This window comes from Oncorhynchus mykiss, chromosome 10, assembly GCF_013265735.2.
Source record: "Oncorhynchus mykiss isolate Arlee chromosome 10, USDA_OmykA_1.1, whole genome shotgun sequence".
NCBI lineage: Eukaryota > Metazoa > Chordata > Actinopteri > Salmoniformes > Salmonidae > Oncorhynchus > Oncorhynchus mykiss.
Window position 1 is genome coordinate 81,834,337 of NC_048574.1, and position 24,052 is coordinate 81,858,388.

A 24,052-nucleotide genomic window follows, 5' to 3' on the forward strand; every position below is an offset into this window, starting at 1 on the left:
ATGTAGCTTTTTGACCATAAAAGAAAAAAAGCTATGTGTGGCGCAAACCCAACACCTCTCATCACCCCGAGAACACCATCCCCACAGTGAAGCATGGTGGTGGCCGCATCATGCTGTTTTTCATCGGCAGGGACTGGGAAACTTGTCAGATTTGAAGGAATGATGGATGGTGCTAAATACAGGGACATTCTTGGGGGAAACCTGTTTCAGTCTTCCAGAGATTTAAGACTGGGACGGAGGTTCACCTTCCAGCAGAACAGTGACCCTAAGCATACTGCTAAAGTCAAAGCCCAGACCTCAATCCGATTGGGAATCTGTGGTATGACTTAAAGATTGCTGCTCTGTGTGTGTGTGTGTGTGTGTGTGTGTGTGTGTGTGTGTGTGTGTGTGTGTGTGTGTGTGTGTGTGTGTGTGTGTGTGTGTGTGTGTATATATAATCCAACAAGCTCTCACCGTCTCACTGCAGAATTAGACGTTCTCTCTACCTCACATTTCCAAGGTAAGGGATAAGTTTAGTCACTCATTATGTATGGTTAATAAGGTAAGGGTTACGTTTAGTCACTCATTATGTATGGTTAATAAGGTAAGGGTTAAGTTTAGTCACTCATTATGTATGGTTAATAAGGTAAGGGATAAGTTTAGTCACTCATTATGTATGGTTAATAATAAGAGACTATAGATGACTGTTATATAGCTGGACAGAGTGAAGAGACTATAGATGACTGTTATCTAGAGACCATAGATGACTGTTATCTAGAGACTATAGATGACTGTTATCTAGCTGGACAGAGTGAAGAGACTATAGATGACTGTTATCTAGAGACCATAGATGACTGTTATCTAGAGACTATAGATGACTGTTATCTAGCTGGACAGAGTGAAGAGACTATAGATGATCGTTATCAGAGACTATAGATGACTGTTATCTAGAGACTATAGATGACTGTTATATAGCTGGACAGAGTGAAGAGACTATAGATGATTGTTATCAGAGACTATAGATGACTGTTATCTAGAGAAAATTGATGACTGTTATCTAGAGACTATAAATGACTGTTATATAGAGACTATAGATGACTGTTATCTAGCTGGACAGAGTGAAGAGACTATAGATGACTGTTATCTAGCTGGACAGAGTGAAGAGACTATAGATGACTGTTATCTAGAGACCATAGATGACTGTTATCTAGAGACTATTATCTAGCTGGACAGAGTGAAGAGACTATAGATGACTGTTATCTAGAGACCATAGATGACTGTTATCTAGAGACTATAGATGACTGTAATCTAGAGACTATAGATGACTGTTATCTAGAGACCATAGATGACTGTTATCTAGAGACTATAGATGACTGTTATCTAGCTGGACAGAGCGAAAAGACTATAGATGACTGTTATCTAGCTGGACAGAGTGAAGAGACTATAGATGACTGTTATCTAGAGACTATAGATTACTGTTATCTAGAGACTATAGATGACTGTTATCTAGCTGGACAGAGTGAAGAGACTATAGATAACTGTTATCTAGAGACTATAGATGACTGTTATCTAGAGACTATAGACAACCGTTATCTAGAGACTATAGATGACTGTTATCTAGATGGACAGCGTGAAGAGACTATAGATGACTGTTATCTAGAGACTATAGATGACTGTTATCTAGAGACTATAGATGACTGTTATCTAGCTGGACAGAGTGAAGAGACTATAGATGACTGTTATCTAGAGACCATAGATGACTGTTATCTAGAGACTATAGATGACTGTAATCTAGAGACTATAGATGACTGTTATCTAGAGACCATAGATGACTGTTATCTAGAGACTATAGATGACTGTTATCTAGCTGGACAGAGCGAAAAGACTATAGATGACTGTTATCTAGAGACTATAGATGACTGTTATCTAGAGACTATCGATGACTGTTATCTAGAGACTATAGATGACTGTTATCTAGCTGGACAGAGTGAAGAGACTATAGATAACTGTTATCTAGAGACTATAGATGACTGTTATCTAGAGACTATAGATGACTGTTATCTAGAGACTATAAATGACTGTTATCTAGAGACTATAGACGACCGTTATCTAGAGACTATAGATGACTGTTATCTAGATGGACAGCGTGAAGAGACTATAGATGACTGTTATCTAGAGACTATAAATGACTGTAATCTAGAGACTATAAATGACTGTTATCTAGAGACTATAGATGACTGTTATCTAGAGACTATAGATGACTGTTATCTAGAGACTGTTATCTAGCTGGACAGAGTGAAGAGACTATAAATGACTGTTATCTAGAGACTATAGATGACTGTTATCTAGCTGGACAGATTGAAGAGACTATAAATATAGATCCCATTATATTTTTCTATACAGTTTCCGTTTTGGTTTCAGTTATTTCAGTGTCGATAAAACAAATAGATCAACAAACCCGCAGGCCTTTAATCCCAGCACTATCCCATGATGCATCAGTAGACAAGCCCCCTTTGTCGTGTTCTTCCCAGCAGGAAGTGAGGTAATAATGATTGACGGACAGGTCGATAATAGTCTCCCGCCCCGTCGTTAACCTCTCCTGGGACAGATTAAAGGAATGTCAATACGGACACAGCGTGCCGACACACCATTAGTTTCCCTATTAGAGTAGGTTATCTCTACAACCCACAACCACATCTCTGTCATACTGAAACACAGAGTAGGTTATCTCTACAACCCACAACCACATCTCTATCATACTACTGAAACACAGAGTAGGTTATCTCTACAATCCACAACCACGTCTACCATACTACTGAAATCACATGTCTATCATACTACTGAAATCACATGTCTATCATACTACTGAAAACACAGGTCTATCATACTACTGAAAACACAGAGTAGGTTATCTCTACAACCCACAACCACATCTCTATCATACTGCTGAAACACAGAGTAGGTTATCTCTACAATCCACAACCACATCTCTATCATACTGAAACACAGAGTAGGTTATCTCTACAATCCACAACCACATCTCTATCATACTGAAACACAGAGTAGGTTATCTCTACAACCCACAACCACATATCTATCATACTGAATCTAATAGTAGGTTATCTCTACAATCCACAACAACATCTCTATCATACTGAAACACAGAGTAGGTTATCTCTACAATCCACAACCACATCTCTATCATACTGAAACACAGAGTAGGTTATCTCTACAACCCACAACCACATCTCTACCATATTGAATCACAGAGTAGGTTATCTCTACAATCCACAACCACATCTCTATCATACTGATACACAGAGTAGGTTATCTCTACAATCCACAACCACATCTCTATCATACTGAAACACAGAGTAGGTTATCTCTACAACCCACAACCACATCTCTATCATACTGAAACACAGAGTAGGTTATCTCTACAACCCACAACCACATCTCTATCATGCTGATACACAGAGTAGGTTATCTCTACAACCCACAACCACATCTCTATCATACTGAATCACAGAGTAGGTTATCTCTACAATCCACAACCACATCTCTATCATACTACTGAAACACAGAGTAGGTTATCTCTACAATCCACAACCACATCTCTATCATACTGAAACACAGAGTAGGTTATCTCTACAACCCACAACCACATCTCTACCATATTGAAAAACAGAGTAGGTTATCTCTACAATCCACAACCACATCTCTATCATACTACTGAAACACAGAGTAGGTTATCTCTACAACCCAGAACCACATCTCTATCATACTGAAACACAGAGTAGGTTATCTCTACAACCCACAACCACATCTCTATCATACTGAAACACAGAGTAGGTTATCTCTACAACCCACAACCACATATCTATCATACTGAAACACAGAGTAGATTATCTCTACAATCCACAACCACATCTCTATCATACTGAAACACAGAGTAGGTTATCTCTACAACCCACAACCAAATCTCTATGATACTGATACACAGAGTAGGTTATCTCTACAACCCACAACCACATCTCTATCATACTGAAACACAGAGTAGGTTATCTCTACAACCCACAACCACATCTCTATGATACTGATACACAGAGTAGGTTATCTCTACAACCCACAACCACATCTCTATCATACTGAAACACAGAGTAGGTTATCTCTACAATCCACAACCACATTTCTATCATACTGAAACACAGAGTAGGTTATCTCTACAATCCACAACCATGTCTATCATACTACTGAAATCCCATGTCTATCGTACTACTGAAATCACATGTCTATCATACTACTGAAACACAGAGTAGGTTATCTCTACAACCCTCAACCACATGTCTATCATACTGAAACACAGAGTAGGTTATCTCTACAACCCACAAACACATCTCTATCATACTGAAACACAGAGTAGGTTATCTCTACAATCCACAAACACATCTATCACAAATCTATCACACTGAAACACAGAGTAGGTTATCTCTACAACCCAGAACCACATCTATCACAAATCTATCACACTGAAACACAGAGTAGGTTATCTCTACAACCCAGAACCACATCTATCACAAATCTATCACACTGAAACACAGAGTAGGTTATCTCTACAACCCAGAACCACATCTATCACAAATCTATCACACTGAAACACAGAGTAGGTTATCTCTACAACCCAGAACCACATATCTATCATACTGAAAAACAGAGTAGGTTATCTCTACAACCCAGAACCACATATCTATCACACTGAAACACAGAGTAGGTTATCTCTACAACCCAGAACCACATCTATCACAAATCTATCACACTGAAACACAGAGTAGGTTATCTCTACAACCCAGAACCACATATCTATCATACTGAAACACAGAGTAGGTTATCTCTACAACCCAGAACCACATATCTATCACACTGAAACACAGAGTAGGTTATCTCTACAACCCAGAACCACATCTAGACAACACGGTGAACAATTTTTCCGATGTGCCACTTGAGCAAGGCAATGAACCGTAATTTGCTCCAGGGGCACAGTACTACTATGGCTGGCCTTGTAAAATAACACGTTTCACTGCATCTGCCCCGGTGTACGTGACAATACCTCAATCTGCTGAGGCGAGAAGAGGTCCCCTCTCATCTGCTTCCTCAGGAAGTCCCGCCCTCCTGGACCATGGCCATTGGCTAGAGGAGACTCCTGGAGGGCTGTGGAGAGAGAGAGAGAGAGAGGTTAGAAAGAGAGACAGAGAGAGAGAGAGACAGAGAGAGAGACAAAGAGAGAGACATAGAGACAGAGACAGAGAGAGAGAGAGAGAGAGAGAGAGAGAGCGAGAGAGCGAGAGATAGAGAGAGAGAGACACAGAGAGAGAGACAGAGACAGAGACACAGAGAGAGAGACAGAGAGAGAGACACAGAGAGAGAGACACACAGAGAGACACACAGAGAGACACAGACAGAGACAGAGAGACAGAGAGAGAGAGAGAGAGAGAGAGAGAGAGAGTGGTTTTTCACTAGTCTAGTGTGTGTCCATGTGTGAGCTGTGGTCAGCAGTAGCGATTGGCCGGTTCAAGCTTCTAAACGAGACAATTATCAGAACTCTGAAGACTGTCCGTCCCAAATGATTAGATGGAGAGAACGAAAGAACAGCAGAAGAAAGGGGAGGGGGTGAAAACCCCTGAGTTATAGAGCCAATTCACTGTTTCTAAAACGTTGCTGAGAACCTATTTTAGTCCTGGGGTCACAGCCGTGTGTGTGTAGGTGTGTGTGTGTAGGTGTGTGTGTGTCTGTGATGACAGCCATCCCAAAATATTTTTTCATTTGTGGGGGAGAGAGAAGAGAGGGGGGAGATGGAGAGGGAGAGGGTGGAGATGGAGAGAAGGAGGAGGAGAGGGAGAGGGGGGAGATGGAGAGAAGGAGGAGGAGAGGGAGAGGGGGGAGATGGCGAGGGAGAGGGAGGAGGGGGAAGATGGAGAGAAGGAGGAGGAGAGAGAGAGGGGGAGATGGAGAGGGAGAGGGAGGAGTGGGAAGATGGAGGGAAGGAGAAGGAGAGGGAGAGGGGGGAGATGGAGAGGGAGAGGGGGAAGATGGAGAGGGAGGAGATGGAGAGGGGGAGGAGAGGGAGAAGAGGGAGAGGGGGAGATGGAGATGGAGGAGAGGGAGAGGGGGAGATGTAGAGGGAGGAGAGGGAGAGGGGGAGATGGAGAGGGAGGAGTGGGAGAGGGGGAGATGGAGAGGGAGAAGAGGGAGAGGGAGAGATGGAGATGGAGGAGAGGGAGAGGGGAGATGGAGAGGGAGGAGAGGGAGAGGGGGAGATGGAGAGGGAGGAGTGGGAGAGGGGGAGATGGAGAGGGGGAGATGGAGAGGGAGGAGGGGGAAGATGGGGGAGGAGAGGGGGAGATGGAGAGAGAGAAGTGGGAGAGAGGGAGATGGAGAGGGGGAGATGGAGAGGGAGGAGAGGGAGAGGGGGGAAGATGGAGGGGAGGGGAGGGAGAGGGGAGTTTGAAAGGAGTAAGGATAGAGAGATAAGTCATAAGAAAAGAGAGTGTGTACGATAACAGTCCTCTATAAATCATCATTTTCCAATTCACATTCAAATACACACACACACACACACACACACACACACACACACACACACACACACACACACACACACACACACACACACACACACACACACTGTATTCTGTAGCTTGTTGACAGATACAGTAGGTTTTTACAGTCCTCATTCTCACTATAACAAGCACACGTCTTGATAATAATGTCTCTCTCTCTCTCTCTCACCCTCCTCTCAGTGAGCGTATGATCTGGGTCCCTGGTGACAGACCAATCAGCGCTGAGATAAAGGCGATGATGCTTTAGCCGGGTAACCCACGGCGACCCACTTAATCCCTTGCGGCCGCCAGTCCTGATGGAATTCAATTGATCAATCATGTCTCTCTGATAGCACCATCTCTACTGGCTTATTGCTTTCTCTATGGCCCTGTCAAAGACACACACACACACACACACACACACACACACACACACACACACTGTACTTTTACTCGTACGCACACACACACACACACACACACACACTTTCAAAGACTGACCCCAGTCAGTCAGGACAGAGGACCAGAAACAGAGAGAAAGAGGGAGATTGGACCGCTGATTGGACTCTCTATGAGAGAAAGACAGAGAGAGAGAGAGAGAGAGAGAGAGAGAGAGAGAGAGAGAAACAGAGAGAGAGAGACAGAGAGAGAGAGAGAGGGGAGAGATAAGTCAGAGAGCGAGACAGAGAGAGAGAGAGAGGGAGAGAGAGACAGAGAGAGAGAGACAGAGAGAGACAGAGACAGAGAGAGAGAGAGAGAGAGAGAGAGAGAGAGCGAGACAGAGAGACAGAGAGAGAGAGAGAGACAGAGAGCGAGAGAGAGAGAGAGGGGAGAGAGGGAGAGAGAGAGAGAGACAGAGAGCGAGAGAGACAGAGGGAGAGAGAGACAGAGACAGAGAGAGAGAGAAAGAGCCCATTGCCCTTTATGGTTGTGAGGTCTGGGGTCCGCTCACCAACCAAGACTTCACAAAATGGGACAAACACCAAATTGAGACTCTGCACGCAGAATTCTGCAAAAATATCCTCCGTGTACAACGTAGAACACCAAATAATGCATGCAGAGCAGAATTAGGCCGATACCCACTAATTATCAAAATCCAGAAAAGAGACGTTAAATTCTACAAACACCTAAAAGGAAGTGATTCACAAACCTTCCATAACAAAGCCATCACCTACAGAGAGATGAACCTGGAGAAGAGTCCCCTAAGCAAGCTGGTCCTGGGGCTCTGTTCACAAACACAAACACACCCTACAGAGCCCCAGGACAGCAGCACAATTAGACCCAACCAAATCATGAGAAAACAAAAAGATAATTACTTGACACATTGGAAAGAATTAACAAAAAAACAGAGCAAACTAGAATGCTATTTGGCCCTAAACAGAGAGTAGACAGCGGCAGAATACCTGACCACTGTGACTGACCCAAAATTAAGGAAAGCTTTGACTATGTACAGACTCAGTGAGCATAGCCTTGCTATTGAGAAAGGCCGCCGTAGGCAGACATGGCTCTCAAGAGAAGACAGGCTATGTGCAACACTGTCCACAAAATGAGGTGGAAACTGAGCTGCACTTCCTAACCTCCTGCCCAATGTATGACCATATTAGAGAGACATATTTCTCTCAGATTACACAGATCCACAAAGAATTCGAAAACAAATCCAAATTTGATAAACTCTCGTATCTACTGGGTGAAATTCCACAGTGTGCCATCACAGCAGCAAGATTTGTGACCTGTTGCCACGAGAAAAGGGCAACCAGTGAAGAACACACACCATTGTAAATACAACCCATATTTATGTTGATTTATTTTATCTTGTGTCCTTTAACCATTTGTACATTGTTAAAACACTGTATATATATATATAATATGACATTTGTAATGTCTTTACTGTTTTGAAACCTCTGTATGTGTAATGTTTACTGTTAATTTTTGTTGTTTTTCACTTTATATTTTCACTTTGTATGTTGTCTACCTCACTTGCTTTGGCAATGTTAACACATGTTTCCCATGCCAATAAAGCCCTTGAATTGAATTGAATTGAATTGAGAGAGAGAGAGACAGAGAGACAGAGAGACAGAGAGAGAGAGAGGTAGAGGGTTAATGTTTAGGGTTACTGTAACAGTTAATGTTTAGCGATCACTGCAACACACGACCCCTGTCCAAAACACCCTAGCAACCCTAAGCCATCCCGTACACAACACCCTAGCAACCCCAAGCCATCCTGTACACAACACCCTAGCAACCCCAAGCTAACCCGTCCCCAACACCTCTAGCAACCCCAAGCTATCCTGTCCACAACATCCATAGCAACCCCAAGCCATCCTGTCCACAACACCCATAGCAACCCCAAGCCATCCTGTCCACAACACCGCTAGCAACCCCAAGCCATCCTGTCCACAACTCCCTAGCAACCCCAAGCCATCCTGTCCACAACTCCCTAGCAACCATAAGCTATCCCGTCCCCAACACCTCTAGCAACCCCAAGCCATCCTGTCCCCAACACCCTTAGCAACCCCAAGCCATCCTGTCCACAACCCCCCTAGCAACCCCAAGCCATCCCGTCCACAACACCCCTACCAACCCCAAGCCATCCTGTCCACAACACCCACAGCAACTCCAAGCCACCCTGCCCACAACCTAGCAACCCCAAGCTATCCTGTCCACAACTCCCTAGCAACCCCCAAGCTATCATGTCCCCAACACCCTTAGCAACTCCAAGCTATCCTGTCCACAAAACCCTAGCAACCCCAAGCCATCCTGTCCCCAACACCCTTAGCAACCCCAAGCCATCCTGTCCCCAACACCCTTAGCAACTCCAAGCTATCCTGTCCACAAAACCCTAGCAACCCCAAGCCATCCTGTCCACAACTCCCTAGCAACCCCAAGCCATCCTGTCCACAACTCCCTAGCAACCATAAGCTATCCCGTCCCCAACACCTCTAGCAACCCCAAGCCATTCTGTCCCCAACACCCTTAGCAACCCCAAGCCACCCTGTCCACAACACCCTAGCAACCCCAAGCCATCCTGTCCACAACCCCCCTAGCAACCCCAAGCCATCCCGTCCACAACACCCCTAGCAAGCCCAAGCCATCCTGTCCAAGACACCCACAGCAACCCCAAGCTATCCCGTCCCCAACACCCCTAGCAACCCCAAGCCATCCTGTCCCCAACACCCTTAGCAACTCCAAGCCACCCTGTCCACAACACCCTAGCAACCCCAAGCTATCCTGTCCACAACACCCTAGCAACCCCAAGCTATCCTGTCCCCAACACCCTTAGCAACTCAAAGCCACCCTGTCCATAACACCATAGCAACCCCAAGCCATCCTGTCCCCAACACCCTTAGCAACTCCAAGCCACCCTGTCCACAACACCCTAGCAACCCCAAGCTATCCTGTCCACAACACTCTAGCAACCCCCAAGCTATCCTGTCCACAACACCCCTAGCAACACCAAGCCATCCCGTCCACAACACCCCTAGCAACCCCAAGCTATCCTCGTCCACATCACCCCTAGCAACCCCAAGCCATCCCGTCCCCAACACCCCTAGCAACCCCAAGCCATCCTGTCCCCAGCACCATTAGCAACTCCAAGCTATCCTGTCCACAACACTCTAGCAACCCCAAGCCATCCTGTCCCCAACACCCTTAGCAACCCCAAGCCATCCTGTCCCCAACACCCTTAGCAACTCCAAGCCACCCTGTCCAAAACACCCTAGCAACCCTAAGCCATCCCGTACACAACACCCTAGCAACCCCAAGCCATCCTGTACACAACACCCTAGCAACCCCAAGCTAACCCGTCCCCAACACCTCTAGCAACCCCAAGCCATCCTGTCCCCAACACCCTTAGCAACCCCAAGCCACCCTGTCCACAACACCCTAGCAACCCCAAGCCATCCTGTCCACAACCCCCTTAGCAACCCCAAGCCATCCCGTCCACAACACCCCTAGCAACCCCAAGCCATCCTGTCCACAACACCCACAGCAACTCCAAGCCACCCTGCCCACAACCTAGCAACCCCAAGCTATCCTGTCCACAACTCCCTAGCAACCCCCAAGCTATCATGTCCCCAACACCCTTAGCAACTCCAAGCTATCCTGTCCACAAAACCCTAGCAACCCCAAGCCATCCTGTCCCCAACACCCTTAGCAACCCCAAGCCATCCTGTCCCCAACACCCTTAGCAACTCCAAGCTATCCTGTCCACAACACCCTAGCAACCCCAAGCCATCCTGTCCACAACTCCCTAGCAACCCCAAGCCATCCTGTCCACAACTCCCTAGCAACCATAAGCTATCCCGTCCCCAACACCTCTAGCAACCCCAAGCCATCCTGTCCCCAACACCCTTAGCAACCCCAAGCCACCCTGTCCACAACACCCTAGCAACCCCAAGCCATCCTGTCCACAACCCCCCTAGCAACCCCAAGCCATCCTGTCCACAACCCCCCTAGCAACCCCAAGCCATCCCGTCCACAACACCCCTAGCAACCCCAAGCCATCCTGTCCACAACACCCACAGCAACCCCAAGCTATCCCGTCCCCAACACCCCTAGCAACCCCAAGCCATCCTGTCCCCAACACCCTTAGCAACTCCAAGCCACCCTGCCCACAACCTAGCAACCCCAAGCTATCCTGTCCACAACTCCCTAGCAACCCCCAAGCTATCATGTCCCCAACACCCTTAGCAACTCCAAGCTATCCTGTCCACAAAACCCTAGCAACCCCAAGCCATCCTGTCCCCAACACCCTTAGCAACCCCAAGCCATCCTGTCCCCAACACCCTTAGCAACTCCAAGCCACCCTGTCCACAACACCCTAGCAACCCCAAGCTATCCTGTCCACAACACCCTAGCAACCCCAAGCTATCCTGTCCCCAACACCCTTAGCAACTCAAAGCCACCCTGTCCATAACACCATAGCAACCCCAAGCCATCCTGTCCCCAACACCCTTAGCAACTCCAAGCCACCCTGTCCACAACACCCTAGCAACCCCAAGCTATCCTGTCCACAACACTCTAGCAACCCCCAAGCTATCCTGTCCACAACACCCCTAGCAACCCCAAGCCATCCCGTCCACAACACCCCTAGCAACCCCAAGCTATCCTCGTCCACATCACCCCTAGCAACCCCAAGCCATCCCGTCCCCAACACCCCTAGCAACCCCAAGCCATCCTGTCCCCAGCACCCTTAGCAACTCCAAGCTATCCTGTCCACAACACTCTAGCAACCCCAAGCCATCCTGTCCCCAACACCCTTAGCAACCCCAAGCCATCCTGTCCCCAACACCCTTAGCAACTCCAAGCCACCCTGTCCACAACACCCTAGCAACCCCAAGCTATCCTGTCCACAACACCCTAGCAACCCCAAGCCATCCTGTCCCTAACACCCTTAACAACTCGAAGCCACCCTGTCCACAACACCCTAGCAACCCCAAGCCATCCCGTCCCCAACACCTCTAGCAACCCCAAGCCATCCTGTCCCCAACACCCTTAGCAATCCCAAGCCACCCTGTCCACAACACCCTAGCAACCCCAAGCCATCCTGTCCACAACCCCCCTAGCAACCACAAGCCATCCTGTCCACAACCCCCCTAGCAACCCCAAGCCATCCCGTCCACAACACCCCTAGCAACCCCAAGCCATCCTGTCCACAACACCCACAGCAACCCCAAGCTATCCCGTCCCCAACACCCCTAGCAACCCCAAGCCATCCTGTCCCCAACACCCTTAGCAACTCCAAGCCACCCTGCCCACAACCTAGCAACCCCAAGCTATCCTGTCCACAACTCCCTAGCAACCCCCAAGCTATCATGTCCCCAACACCCTTAGCAACTCCAAGCTATCCTGTCCACAAAACCCTAGCAACCCCAAGCCATCCTGTCCCCAACACCCTTAGCAACCCCAAGCCATCCTGTCCCCAACACCCTTAGCAACTCCAAGCCACCCTGTCCACAACACCCTAGCAACCCCAAGCTATCCTGTCCACAACACCCTAGCAACCCCAAGCTATCCTGTCCCCAACACCCTTAGCAACTCAAAGCCACCCTGTCCATAACACCATAGCAACCCCAAGCCATCCTGTCCCCAACACCCTTAGCAACTCCAAGCCACCCTGTCCACAACACCCTAGCAACCCCAAGCTATCCTGTCCACAACACTCTAGCAACCCCCAAGCTATCCTGTCCACAACACCCCTAGCAACCCCAAGCCATCCCGTCCACAACACCCCTAGCAACCCCAAGCTATCCTCGTCCACATCACCCTTAGCAACCCCAAGCCATCCCGTCCCCAACACCCCTAGCAACCCCAAGCCATCCTGTCCCCAGCACCCTTAGCAACTCCAAGCTATCCTGTCCACAACACTCTAGCAACCCCAAGCCATCCTGTCCCCAACACCCTTAGCAACCCCAAGCCATCCTGTCCCCAACACCCTTAGCAACTCCAAGCCACCCTGTCCACAACACCCTAGCAACCCCAAGCTATCCTGTCCACAACACCCTAGCAACCCCAAGCCATCCTGTCCCTAACACCCTTAACAACTCGAAGCCACCCTGTCCACAACACCCTAGCAACCCCAAGCCATCCCGTCCCCAACACCCCTAGCAACCCCAAGCCATCCTGTCCCCAGCACCCTTAGCAACTCCAAGCTATCCTGTCCACAACTCTCTAGCAACCCCAAGCCATCCTGTCCCCAACACCCTTAGCAACCCCAAGCCATCCTGTCCCCAACACCCTTAGCAACTCCAAGCCACCCTGTCCACAACACCCTAGCAACCCCAAGCTATCCTGTCCACAACACCCTAGCAACCCCAAGCCATCCTGTCCCTAACACCCTTAACAACTCGAAGCCACCCTGTCCACAACACCATAGCAACCCCAAGCCATCCTGTCCCCAACACCTATAGCAACTCCAAGCCACCCTGTCCACAACACCCTAGCAACCCCAAGCTATCCTGTCCACAACACCCTAGCAACCCCAAGCCATCCTCGTCCACATCACTCCTAGCAACCCCAAGCCACCCTGTCCACAACACCCCTAGCAACCCCAAGCCATCCTGTCCACAACCCCCCTAGCAACCCCAAGCCATCCTGTCCAAAACACCCCTAGCAACCCCAAGCCATCCTGTCCACAACCCCCCTAGCAACCCCAAGCCATCATGTCCAAAAACACCCTAGCAACCCCAAGCCATCCTGTCCACAACACCCCTAGCAACCCCAAGCCATCCTGTCCACAACCCCCCTAGCAACCCCAAGCCATCCTGTCCAAAACACCCCTAGCAACCCCAAGCCATCCTGTCCACAACCCCCCTAGCAACCACAAGCCATCCTGTCCCCAACACCCTTAGCAACTCCAAGCCACCCTGTCCACAACACCCTAGCAACCCCAAGCTATCCTGTCCACAACACCCTAGCAACCCCAAGCCATCCTGTCCCCAACACCCTTAGCAACTCCAAGCCACCCTGGCCACAACACCCTAGCAACCCCAAGCTATCCTGTCCACAACACCATAGCAACCCCAAGCCATCCTGTCCCCAACACCTATAGCAACTCCAAGCCACCCTGTCCACAACACCCTAGCAACCCCAAGCTATCCTGTCCACAACACCCTAGCAACCCCAAGCCATCCTCGTCCACATCACTCCTAGCAACCCCAAGCCACCCTGTCCACAACACCCCTAGCAACCCCAAGCCACCCTGTCCACAACCCCCCTAGCAACCCCAAGCCATCCTGTCCAAAACCCCCCTAGCAACCCCAAGCCATCCTGTCCACAACCCCCCTAGCAACCCCAAGCCACCCTGTCCACAACTCCCTAGCAACCCCAAGCTATCCTGTCCACAACACCCTAGCAACCACAAGCCATCCTGTCCCTAACACCCTTAACAACTCGAAGCCACCCTGTCCACAACACCCTAGCAACCCCAAGCCATCCCGTCCCCAACACCCCTAGCAACCCCAAGCCATCCTGTCCCCAGCACCCTTAGCAACTCCAAGCTATCCTGTCCACAACACTCTAGCAACCCCAAGCCATCCTGTCCCCAACACCCTTAGCAACCCCAAGCCATCCTGTCCCCAACACCCTTAGCAACTCCAAGCCACCCTGTCCACAACACCCTAGCAACCCCAAGCTATCCTGTCCACAACAGCCTAGCAACCCCAAGCCATCCTGTCCCTAACACCCTTAACAACTCTAAGCCACCCTGTCCACAACACCATAGCAACCCCAAGCCATCCTGTCCCCAACACCTATAGCAACTCCAAGCCACCCTGTCCACAACACCCTAGCAACCCCAAGCTATCCTGTCCACAACACCCTAGCAACCCCAAGCCATTCTCGTCCACATCACTCCTAGCAACCCCAAGCCACCCTGTCCACAACACCCCTAGCAACCCCAAGCCATCCTGTCCACAACCCCCCTAGCAACCCCAAGCCATCCTGTCCAAAACACCCCTAGCAACCCCAAGCCATCCTGTCCACAACCCCCCTAGCAACCCCAAGCCATCCTGTCCAAAACACCCTAGCAACCCCAAGCCATCCTGTCCACAACACCCCTAGCAACCCCAAGCCATCCTGTCCACAACCCCCCTAGCAACCCCAAGCCATCCTGTCCAAAACACCCCTAGCAACCCCAAGCCATCCTGTCCACAACTCCCTAGCAACCCCAAGCTATCCTGTCCACAACACCCTAGCAACCACAAGCCATCCTGTCCCTAACACCCTTAACAACTCGAAGCCACCCTGTCCACAACACCCTAGCAACCCCAAGCCATCCCGTCCCCAACACCCCTAGCAACCCCAAGCCATCCTGTCCCCAGCACCCTTAGCAACTCCAAGCTATCCTGTCCACAACACTCTAGCAACCCCAAGCCATCCTGTCCCCAACACCCTTAGCAACCCCAAGCCATCCTGTCCCCAACACCCTTAGCAACTCCAAGCCACCCTGTCCACAACACCCTAGCAACCCCAAGCTATCCTGTCCACAACAGCCTAGCAACCCCAAGCCATCCTGTCCCTAACACCCTTAACAACTCTAAGCCACCCTGTCCACAACACCATAGCAACCCCAAGCCATCCTGTCCCCAACACCTATAGCAACTCCAAGCCACCCTGTCCACAACACCCTAGCAACCCCAAGCTATCCTGTCCACAACACCCTAGCAACCCCAAGCCATCCTCGTCCACATCACTCCTAGCAACCCCAAGCCACCCTGTCCACAACACCCCTAGCAACCCCAAGCCATCCTGTCCACAACCCCCCTAGCAACCCCAAGCCATCCTGTCCAAAACACCCCTAGCAACCCCAAGCCATCCTGTCCACAACCCCCCTAGCAACCCCAAGCCATCCTGTCCAAAACACCCTAGCAACCCCAAGCCATCCTGTCCACAACACCCCTAGCAACCCCAAGCCATCCTGTCCACAACCCCCCTAGCAACCCCAAGCCATCCTGTCCAAAACACCCCTAGCAACCCCAAGCCATCCTGTCCACAACCCCCCTAGCAACCACAAGCCATCCTGTCCCCAACACCCTTAGCAACTCCAAGCCACCCTGTCCACAACACCCTAGCAACCCCAAGCTATCCTGTCCACAACACCCTAGCAACCCCAAGCCATCCTGTCCCCAACACCCTTAGCAACTCCAAGCCACCCTGGCCACAACACCCTAGCAACCCCAAGCTATCCTGTCCACAACACCATAGCAACCCCAAGCCATCCTGTCCCCAACACCTATAGCAACTCCAAGCCACCCTGTCCACAACACCCTAGCAACCCCAAGCTATCCTGTCCACAACACCCTAGCAACCCCAAGCCATCCTCGTCCACATCACTCCTAGCAACCCCAAGCCACCCTGTCCACAACACCCCTAGCAACCCCAAGCCACCCTGTCCACAACCCCCCTAGCAACCCCAAGCCATCCTGTCCAAAACCCCCCTAGCAACCCCAAGCCATCCTGTCCACAACCCCCCTAGCAACCCCAAGCCATCCTGTCCAAAACCCCCCTAGCAACCCCAATGGTGTCATTGTGTCTGTGGTAAAAGAAACACATCGTTGTGACGGGTTAAATCCTATTCACCGTCTGACACACACACACACACACACACACACACATACACACACACACACACACACACACACACACACACGCACACACACACACACACACACGCACACGCACACACGCACACACGCACACACGCACACACGCACACACGCACACGCACACACGCACACACACACGCACACGCACACACGCACACACGCACACACACACGCACACACGCACACACAAAACCATCCAGCCTCATCCTGGTCCAACAATGAACCACATTGTTCTCTCCTTTCTGCCTTATCCCTCTCTTCCTGTCTCCCTCTGACTCCATCCCTCTCTTCCTGTCTCCATCTGACTCCATCCCTCTCTTCCTGTCTCCATCTGACTCCATCCCTCCCTTCCTGTCTCCCTCTGACTCCATCCCTCTCTTCCTGTCTCCATCTGACTCCATCCCTCTCTTCCTGTCTCCCTCTGACTCCATCCCTCTCTTCCTGTCTCCCTCTGACTCCATCCCTCTCTTCCTGTCTCCCTCTGACTCCATCCCTCTCTTCCTGTCTCTCTTCCTGTCTCCCTCTGACTCCATCCCTCTCTTCCTGTCTCTCTTCCTGTCTCCCTCTGACTCCATCCCTCTCTTCCTGTCTCTCTTCCTGTCTCCCTCTGACTACATCCCTCTCTTCCTGTCTCCCTCTGACTCCATCCCTCTCTTCCTGTCTCCCTCTGACTCCATCCCTCTCTTCCTGTCTCCCTCTGACTCCATTCCTCTCTTCCTGTCTCCCTCTGACTACATCCCTCTCTTCCTGTCTCTCATCCTGTCTCCATCTGACTCCATCCCTCCCTTCCTGTCTCCCTTCCTGACTCCATCCCTCTCTTCCTGTCTCCCTCTGACTCCATCCCTCTCTTCCTGTCTCTCTCTGACTCCATCCCTCTCTTCCTGTCTTCCTCTGACTCCATCCCTCTCTTCCTGTCTCCCTTCCTGTCTCCCTCTGACTTCGATTTGTGGACTTTGTGGCCGTGCCAGCTAGTGACCACAGAGCTGCCTCCAGAACGACACGTGAGATGAGTTACGATACACCTCCCCCTTCTCTCTCTTCAGACTCTGGAAACAGTTTTCTAAGAAGAGAAATAAGGGTTGAATAGGGATGACTGTGTGTGTGTGTGTGTGTGTGTGTGTGTGTGTGTGTGTGTGTGTGTGTGTGTGTGTGTGTGTGTGTGTGTGTGTGTGTGTGTGTGTGTGTGTGTGTGTGTGTGTGTGTGTGTGTGTGTGTGAGTGAGTGAGTGAGTGAGTGAGTGAGTGAGTGAGTGAGTGAGTGAGTGAGTGAGTGAGTGAGTGAGTGTGTACGTGCGAGTGTGCGAGTGAGTGAGTGTGTACGTGCGAGTGTGTGTGATAACTACTGTGGATCTCTTCGTACTTGACATAGATTACATACTGATAAGACAATGGTCTAAACTCTGACCCCCTGCTCCAGATGAACTCTGACCCCCTGCTCCAGATGAACTCTGACCCCTCCCTGCTCCAGATTAACTCTGACCCCTCCCTGCTCCAGATTAACTCTGACCCCCCCTGCTCCAGATGAACTCTGACCCCCCCTGCTTCAGATGAACTCTGACCCCCTGCTCCAGCCCAGTGTGTACGTCTGCACCCTAAACCCCTTAGATCAAAGAGAGAGAGGAACTGAACAATACCCCCTCCCAGAGGAACTGAACCCTGAAAAACAGACCTACCCCCCTCCCAGAGGAACTGAACCCTACCCCCCTCCCAGAGGAACTGAACCCTACCCCCCTCCCAGAGGAACTGAACCCTATCCCCCTCCCAGAGGAACTGAACCCTACCCCCCTCCCAGAGGACCTGAACCCTACCCCCCTCCCAGAGGAACTGAACCCTGAAAAACAGACCTACCCCCCTCCCAGAGGAACTGAACCCTAACCCCCTCCCAGAGGAACTGAACCCTGAAAAACAGACCTACCCCCCTCCCAGAGGAACTGAACCCTACCCCCCTCCCAGAGGAACTGAACCCTGAAAAACAGACCTACCCCCCTCCCAGAGGAACTGAACCCTGAAAAACAGACCTACCCCCCTCCCAGAGGAACTGAACCCTAACCCCCTCCCAGAGGAACTGAACCCTGAAAAACAGACCTACCCCCCTCCCAGAGGAACTGAACCCTACCCCCCTCCCAAAGGAACTGAACCCTGAAAAACAGACCTACCCCCCTCCCAGAGGAACTGAACCCTGAAAAACAGACCTACCCCCCTCCCAGAGGAACTGAACCCTGAAAAACAGACCTACCCCCCTCCCAGAGGAACTGAACCCTGAAAAACAGACCTACCCCCTCCCAGAGGAACTGAACCCTGAAAAACAGACCTACCCCCCTCCCAGAGGAACTGAACCCTGAAAAACAGACCTACCCCCCTCCCAGAGGAACTGAACCCTGAAAAACAGACCTACCCCCCTCCCAGAGGAACTGAACCCTACCCCCCTCCCAGAGGAACTGAACCCTATCCATTAACCTCAACAAATATCATGTTTCAGAAGTCAAGGACAGACACACCCCTGTTTAGGGGAGATACCAGGATACACACCCCTGTGTAGGGGAGAGACCAGGATACACACCCCTGTGTAGGGGGGGAGACCAGGATACACACCCCTGTGTAGGGGGAGAGACCAGGATACACACCCCTGTGTAGGGGGAGAGACCAGGATACACACCCCTGTGTAGGGGGAGAGACCAGGATACACACCCCTGTGTAGGGGAGAGACCAGGATACACACCCCTGTGTAGGGGGAGAGACCAGGATACACACCCCTGTGTAGGGGTGAGACCAGGATACACACCCCTGTGTAGGGGGAGAGACCAGGATACACACCCCTGTGTAGGGGGAGAGACCAGGATACACACCCCTGTGTAGGGGGAGAGACCAGGATACACACCCCTGTGTAGGGGGAGAGACCAGGATACACACCCCTGTGTAGGGGGAGAGACCAGGATACACACCCCTGTGTAGGGGGAGAGACCAGGATACACACCCCTGTGTAGGGGGAGAGACCAGGATACACACCCCTGTGTAGGGGGAGAGACCAGGATACACACCCCTGTGTAGGGGGAGAGACCAGGATACACACCCCTGTGTAGGGGGAGAGACCAGGATACACACCCCTGTGTAGGGGGAGAGACCAGGATACACACCCCTGTGTAGGGGAGAGACCAGGATACACACCCCTGTGTAGGGGGAGAGACCAGGATACACACCCCTGTGTAGGGAGAGACCAGGATACACACCCCTGTGTAGGGGGAGAGACCAGGATACACACCCCTGTGTAGGGGGAGAGACCAGGATACACACCCATGTGTAGGGGGAGAGGGGAGAGACCAGGATACACACCCCTGTGTAGGGGGAGAGACCAGGATACACACCCCTGTGTAGGGGGAGAGACCAGGATACACACCCCTGTGTAGGGGAGAGACCAGGATACACACCCCTGTGTAGGGGGAGAGACCAGGATACACACCCCTGTGTAGGGGGAGAGACCAGGATACACACCCCTGTGTAGGGGGAGAGACCAGGATACACATCCCTGTGTAGGGGTGAGACCAGGATACACACCCCTGTGTAGGGGGAGAGACCAGGATACACACCCCTGTGTAGGGGGAGAGACCAGGATACACACCCCTGTGTAGGGGGAGAGAGACCAGGATACACACCCCTGTGTAGGGGGGGAGAGACCAGGATACACACCCCTGTGTAGGGGGGGAGAGACCAGGATACACACTCCTGTGTAGGGGGAGAGACCAGGATACACACCCCTGTGTAGGGGGAGAGACCAGGATACACACCCCTGTGTAGGGGGAGAGACCAGGATACACACCCCTGTGTAGGGGGAGAGACCAGGATACACACCCCTGTGTAGGGGGAGAGACCAGGATACACACCCCTGTGTAGGGGGAGAGACCAGGATACACACCCCTGTGTAGGGGGAGAGACCAGGATACACACCCCTGTGTAGGGGAGAGACCAGGATACACACCCCTGTGTAGGGGGAGAGACCAGGAAACACACCCCTGTGTAGGGGGAGAGACCAGGATACACACCCCTGTGTAGGGAGAGACCAGGATACACACCCCTGTGTAGGGGGAGAGACCAGGATACACACCCCTGTGTAGGGGGAGAGACCAGGATACACACCCATGTGTAGGGGGAGAGGGGAGAGACCAGGATACACACCCCTGTGTAGGGGGAGAGACCAGGATACACACCCCTGTGTAGGGGAGAGACCAGGATACACACCCCTGTGTAGGGGGAGAGACCAGGATACACACCCCTGTGTAGGGGGAGAGACCAGGATACACACCCCTGTGTAGGGGGAGAGACCAGGATACACACCCCTGTGTAGGGGGGGAGACCAGGATACACACCCCTGTGTAGGGGGAGAGACCAGGATACACACCCCTGTGTAGGGGGGGAGACCAGGATACACACCCCTGTGTAGGGGGAGAGACCAGGATACACACCCCTGTGTAGGGGGAGAGACCAGGATACACACCCCTGTGTAGGGGAGGAGAGACCAGGATACACACCCCTGTGTAGGGGGGGAGAGACCAGGATACACACTCCTGTGTAGGGGGAGAGACCAGGATACACACCCCTGTGTAGGGGGAGAGACCAGGATACACACCCCTGTGTAGGGGGAGAGACCAGGATACACACCCCTGTGTAGGGGGAGAGACCAGGATACACACCCCTGTGTAGGGGGAGAGACCAGGATACACACCCCTGTGTAGGGGGAGAGACCAGGATACACACCCCTGTGTAGGGGGAGAGACCAGGATACACACCCCTGTGTAGGGGAGAGACCAGGATACACACCCCTGTGTAGGGGGAGAGACCAGGAAACACACCCCTGTGTAGGGGGAGAGACCAGGATACACACCCCTGTGTAGGGAGAGACCAGGATACACACCCCTGTGTAGGGGGAGAGACCAGGATACACACCCCTGTGTAGGGGGAGAGACCAGGATACACACCCATGTGTAGGGGGAGAGGGGAGAGACCAGGATACACACCCCTGTGTAGGGGGAGAGACCAGGATACACACCCCTGTGTAGGGGAGAGACCAGGATACACACCCCTGTGTAGGGGGAGAGACCAGGATACACACCCCTGTGTAGGGGGAGAGACCAGGATACACACCCCTGTGTAGGGGGAGAGACCAGGATACACACCCCTGTGTAGGGGGGGAGACCAGGATACACACCCCTGTGTAGGGGGAGAGACCAGGATACACACCCCTGTGTAGGGGGGAGACCAGGATACACACCCCTGTGTAGGGGAGAGACCAGGATACACACCCCTGTGTAGGGGGAGAGAAGAGAGTTAGACCCAATAGTGTCCTTTAGGCCCCACAAGTCAAGTTCTCCCATAGTCCTCCTCTCCTCTCCATTCACACCGACTTCCTCCTCTCCTCACCGACTTCCCCCGATCCATTCATCCCGACTTCCCCCTCCCCTAGTCAGTTGTACAACTGAATGTATTCTGAATGAGAGAGGTCGAGGGGGGGTCGAGGGGGGGTCGAGGGGGGGTCGAGGGGGGGGGGGCTGCCTTAATCCACTTCCATGTCATCGGCGGCCGGGGAGCCGTTGTTGTTGGGGGCAGAATGACAGATTTGTATCTTGTCGGCTCGGGATTCGATCCAGCAACCTTTCGGGTTCCAGGCTACCTGCCGCCCAAGTAGACTTGGGTTTTTTTGTTAGGGTGTTGTGGACGGGGATGGTGGATGAGCTCCGAGGGTCACGTGTTCAATCCCCAGTGTTAGAGACTCGTTTTTCATTCATAACCCTATCCCATACCTTAACCCTTACCTTAACCAATCACAACCCTATCCCAGACCTGACCCCTTACCTTAGCCAATCACAACCCTATCCCAGACCTTAACCCTTACCTTAACCAATCACAACCCTATCCCAGACCTGACCCCTTACCTTAGCCAATCACAACCCTATCCCAGACCTGACCCTTTACCTTAACCAATCATAACCCTATCCCAAACCTTAACCCTTACCTTAGCCAATCACAACCCTATCCCAAACCTTAACCCTTACCTTAGCCAATCACAACCCTATCCCAGACCTTAACCCTTACCTTAGCCAATCACAACCCTATCCCAGACCTTAACCCTTACCTTAGCCAATCACAACCCTATCCCAAACCTTAACCCTTACCTTAGCCAATCACAACCCTATCCCAAACCTTAACCCTTACCTTAACCAATCACAACCCTATCCCAAACCTTAACCTTTACCTTAACCAATCACAACCCTATCCCAGACCTTAACCCTTACCTTAACCAATCATAACCCTATCCCAGACCTGACCCCTTATCCTTAACCAATCACAACCCTATCCCAGACCTTAACCCTTACCTTAACCAATCATAACCCTATCCCAAACCTGACCCTTTACCTTAACCAATCATAACCCTATCCCAAACCTTAACCCTTACCTTAACCAATCACAACCCTATCCCAAACCTTAACCCTTACCTTAACCAATCATAACCCTATCCCAAACCTTAACCCTTACCTTAACCAATCATAACCCTATCCCAGACCTTAACCCTTACCTTAACCAATCATAACCCTATCCCAGACCTTAACCCTTACCTTAACCAATCACAACCCTATCCCAGACCTTAACCAATCACAACCCTATCCCAGACCTTAACCCTTACCTTAACCAATCACAACCCTTACCTTAACCAATCATAACCATATCCCAAACCTTAACCCTTTACCTTAACCAATCATAACCCTATCCCAAACCTTAACCCTTACCTTAACCAATCAGAATGATTACCTAAATTTAACCAGCTGTGAGGTGTCTAACAACTTTGAAAAAAATGCCGTGTGGAGAAACGTCAGAATGTGAAGTCAAATTAGCTGTGAGATCTTGTTGTCTTTTGGCATGATGTTTCCCCTGTCGTGTTTTACTGTGTGTCTGAGGCTATTAGGCAGTGTGTGTGTGTGTGTGTGTGTGTGTGTGTGTGTGTGTGTGTGTGTGTGTGTGTGTGTGTGTGAGGCCGCAGCGGGGGCTAGGCTAATTGTCGCTGTGATTAGCAGAGCTGTTAATGAGAGAATGGAACAGACCGCTGAGACGCTGTCATAGAACTATAATGAATAGAATGGACATAGACTATAACGAGTACAACGGACATAGAACTATAATGACTAGAATGGACATAGACTATAACGAGTACAACGGACATAGACTATAACGAGTACAACGGACATAGAAATAGAATGAATAGAATGGACATAGACTATAACGAGTACAACGGACATAGAACTATAATGAATAGAATGGACATAGACTATAACGAGTACAACGGACATAGAACTATAATGAATAGAAGGGACATTGACTATAACGAGTA

At 50.9% G+C, this 24,052-nt stretch overlaps 1 protein-coding gene across 3 annotated transcripts in view; it reads right to left on the bottom strand.

The window, feature by feature from the left end:
* The window catches only part of pax-5 (Pax-5 protein), a 132,514-nt gene that overhangs the window by 32,640 nt on the left and 75,822 nt on the right, over positions 1 to 24,052 (bottom strand). For all 3 annotated transcript variants that reach the window (XM_036989322.1, XM_036989323.1, NM_001124682.1), the window contains exon 6: positions 5,087 to 5,187. In XM_036989322.1, the coding sequence (XP_036845217.1) occupies positions 5,087 to 5,187 (101 nt within the window). The remainder of the gene's footprint in view (positions 1 to 5,086; positions 5,188 to 24,052) is intronic.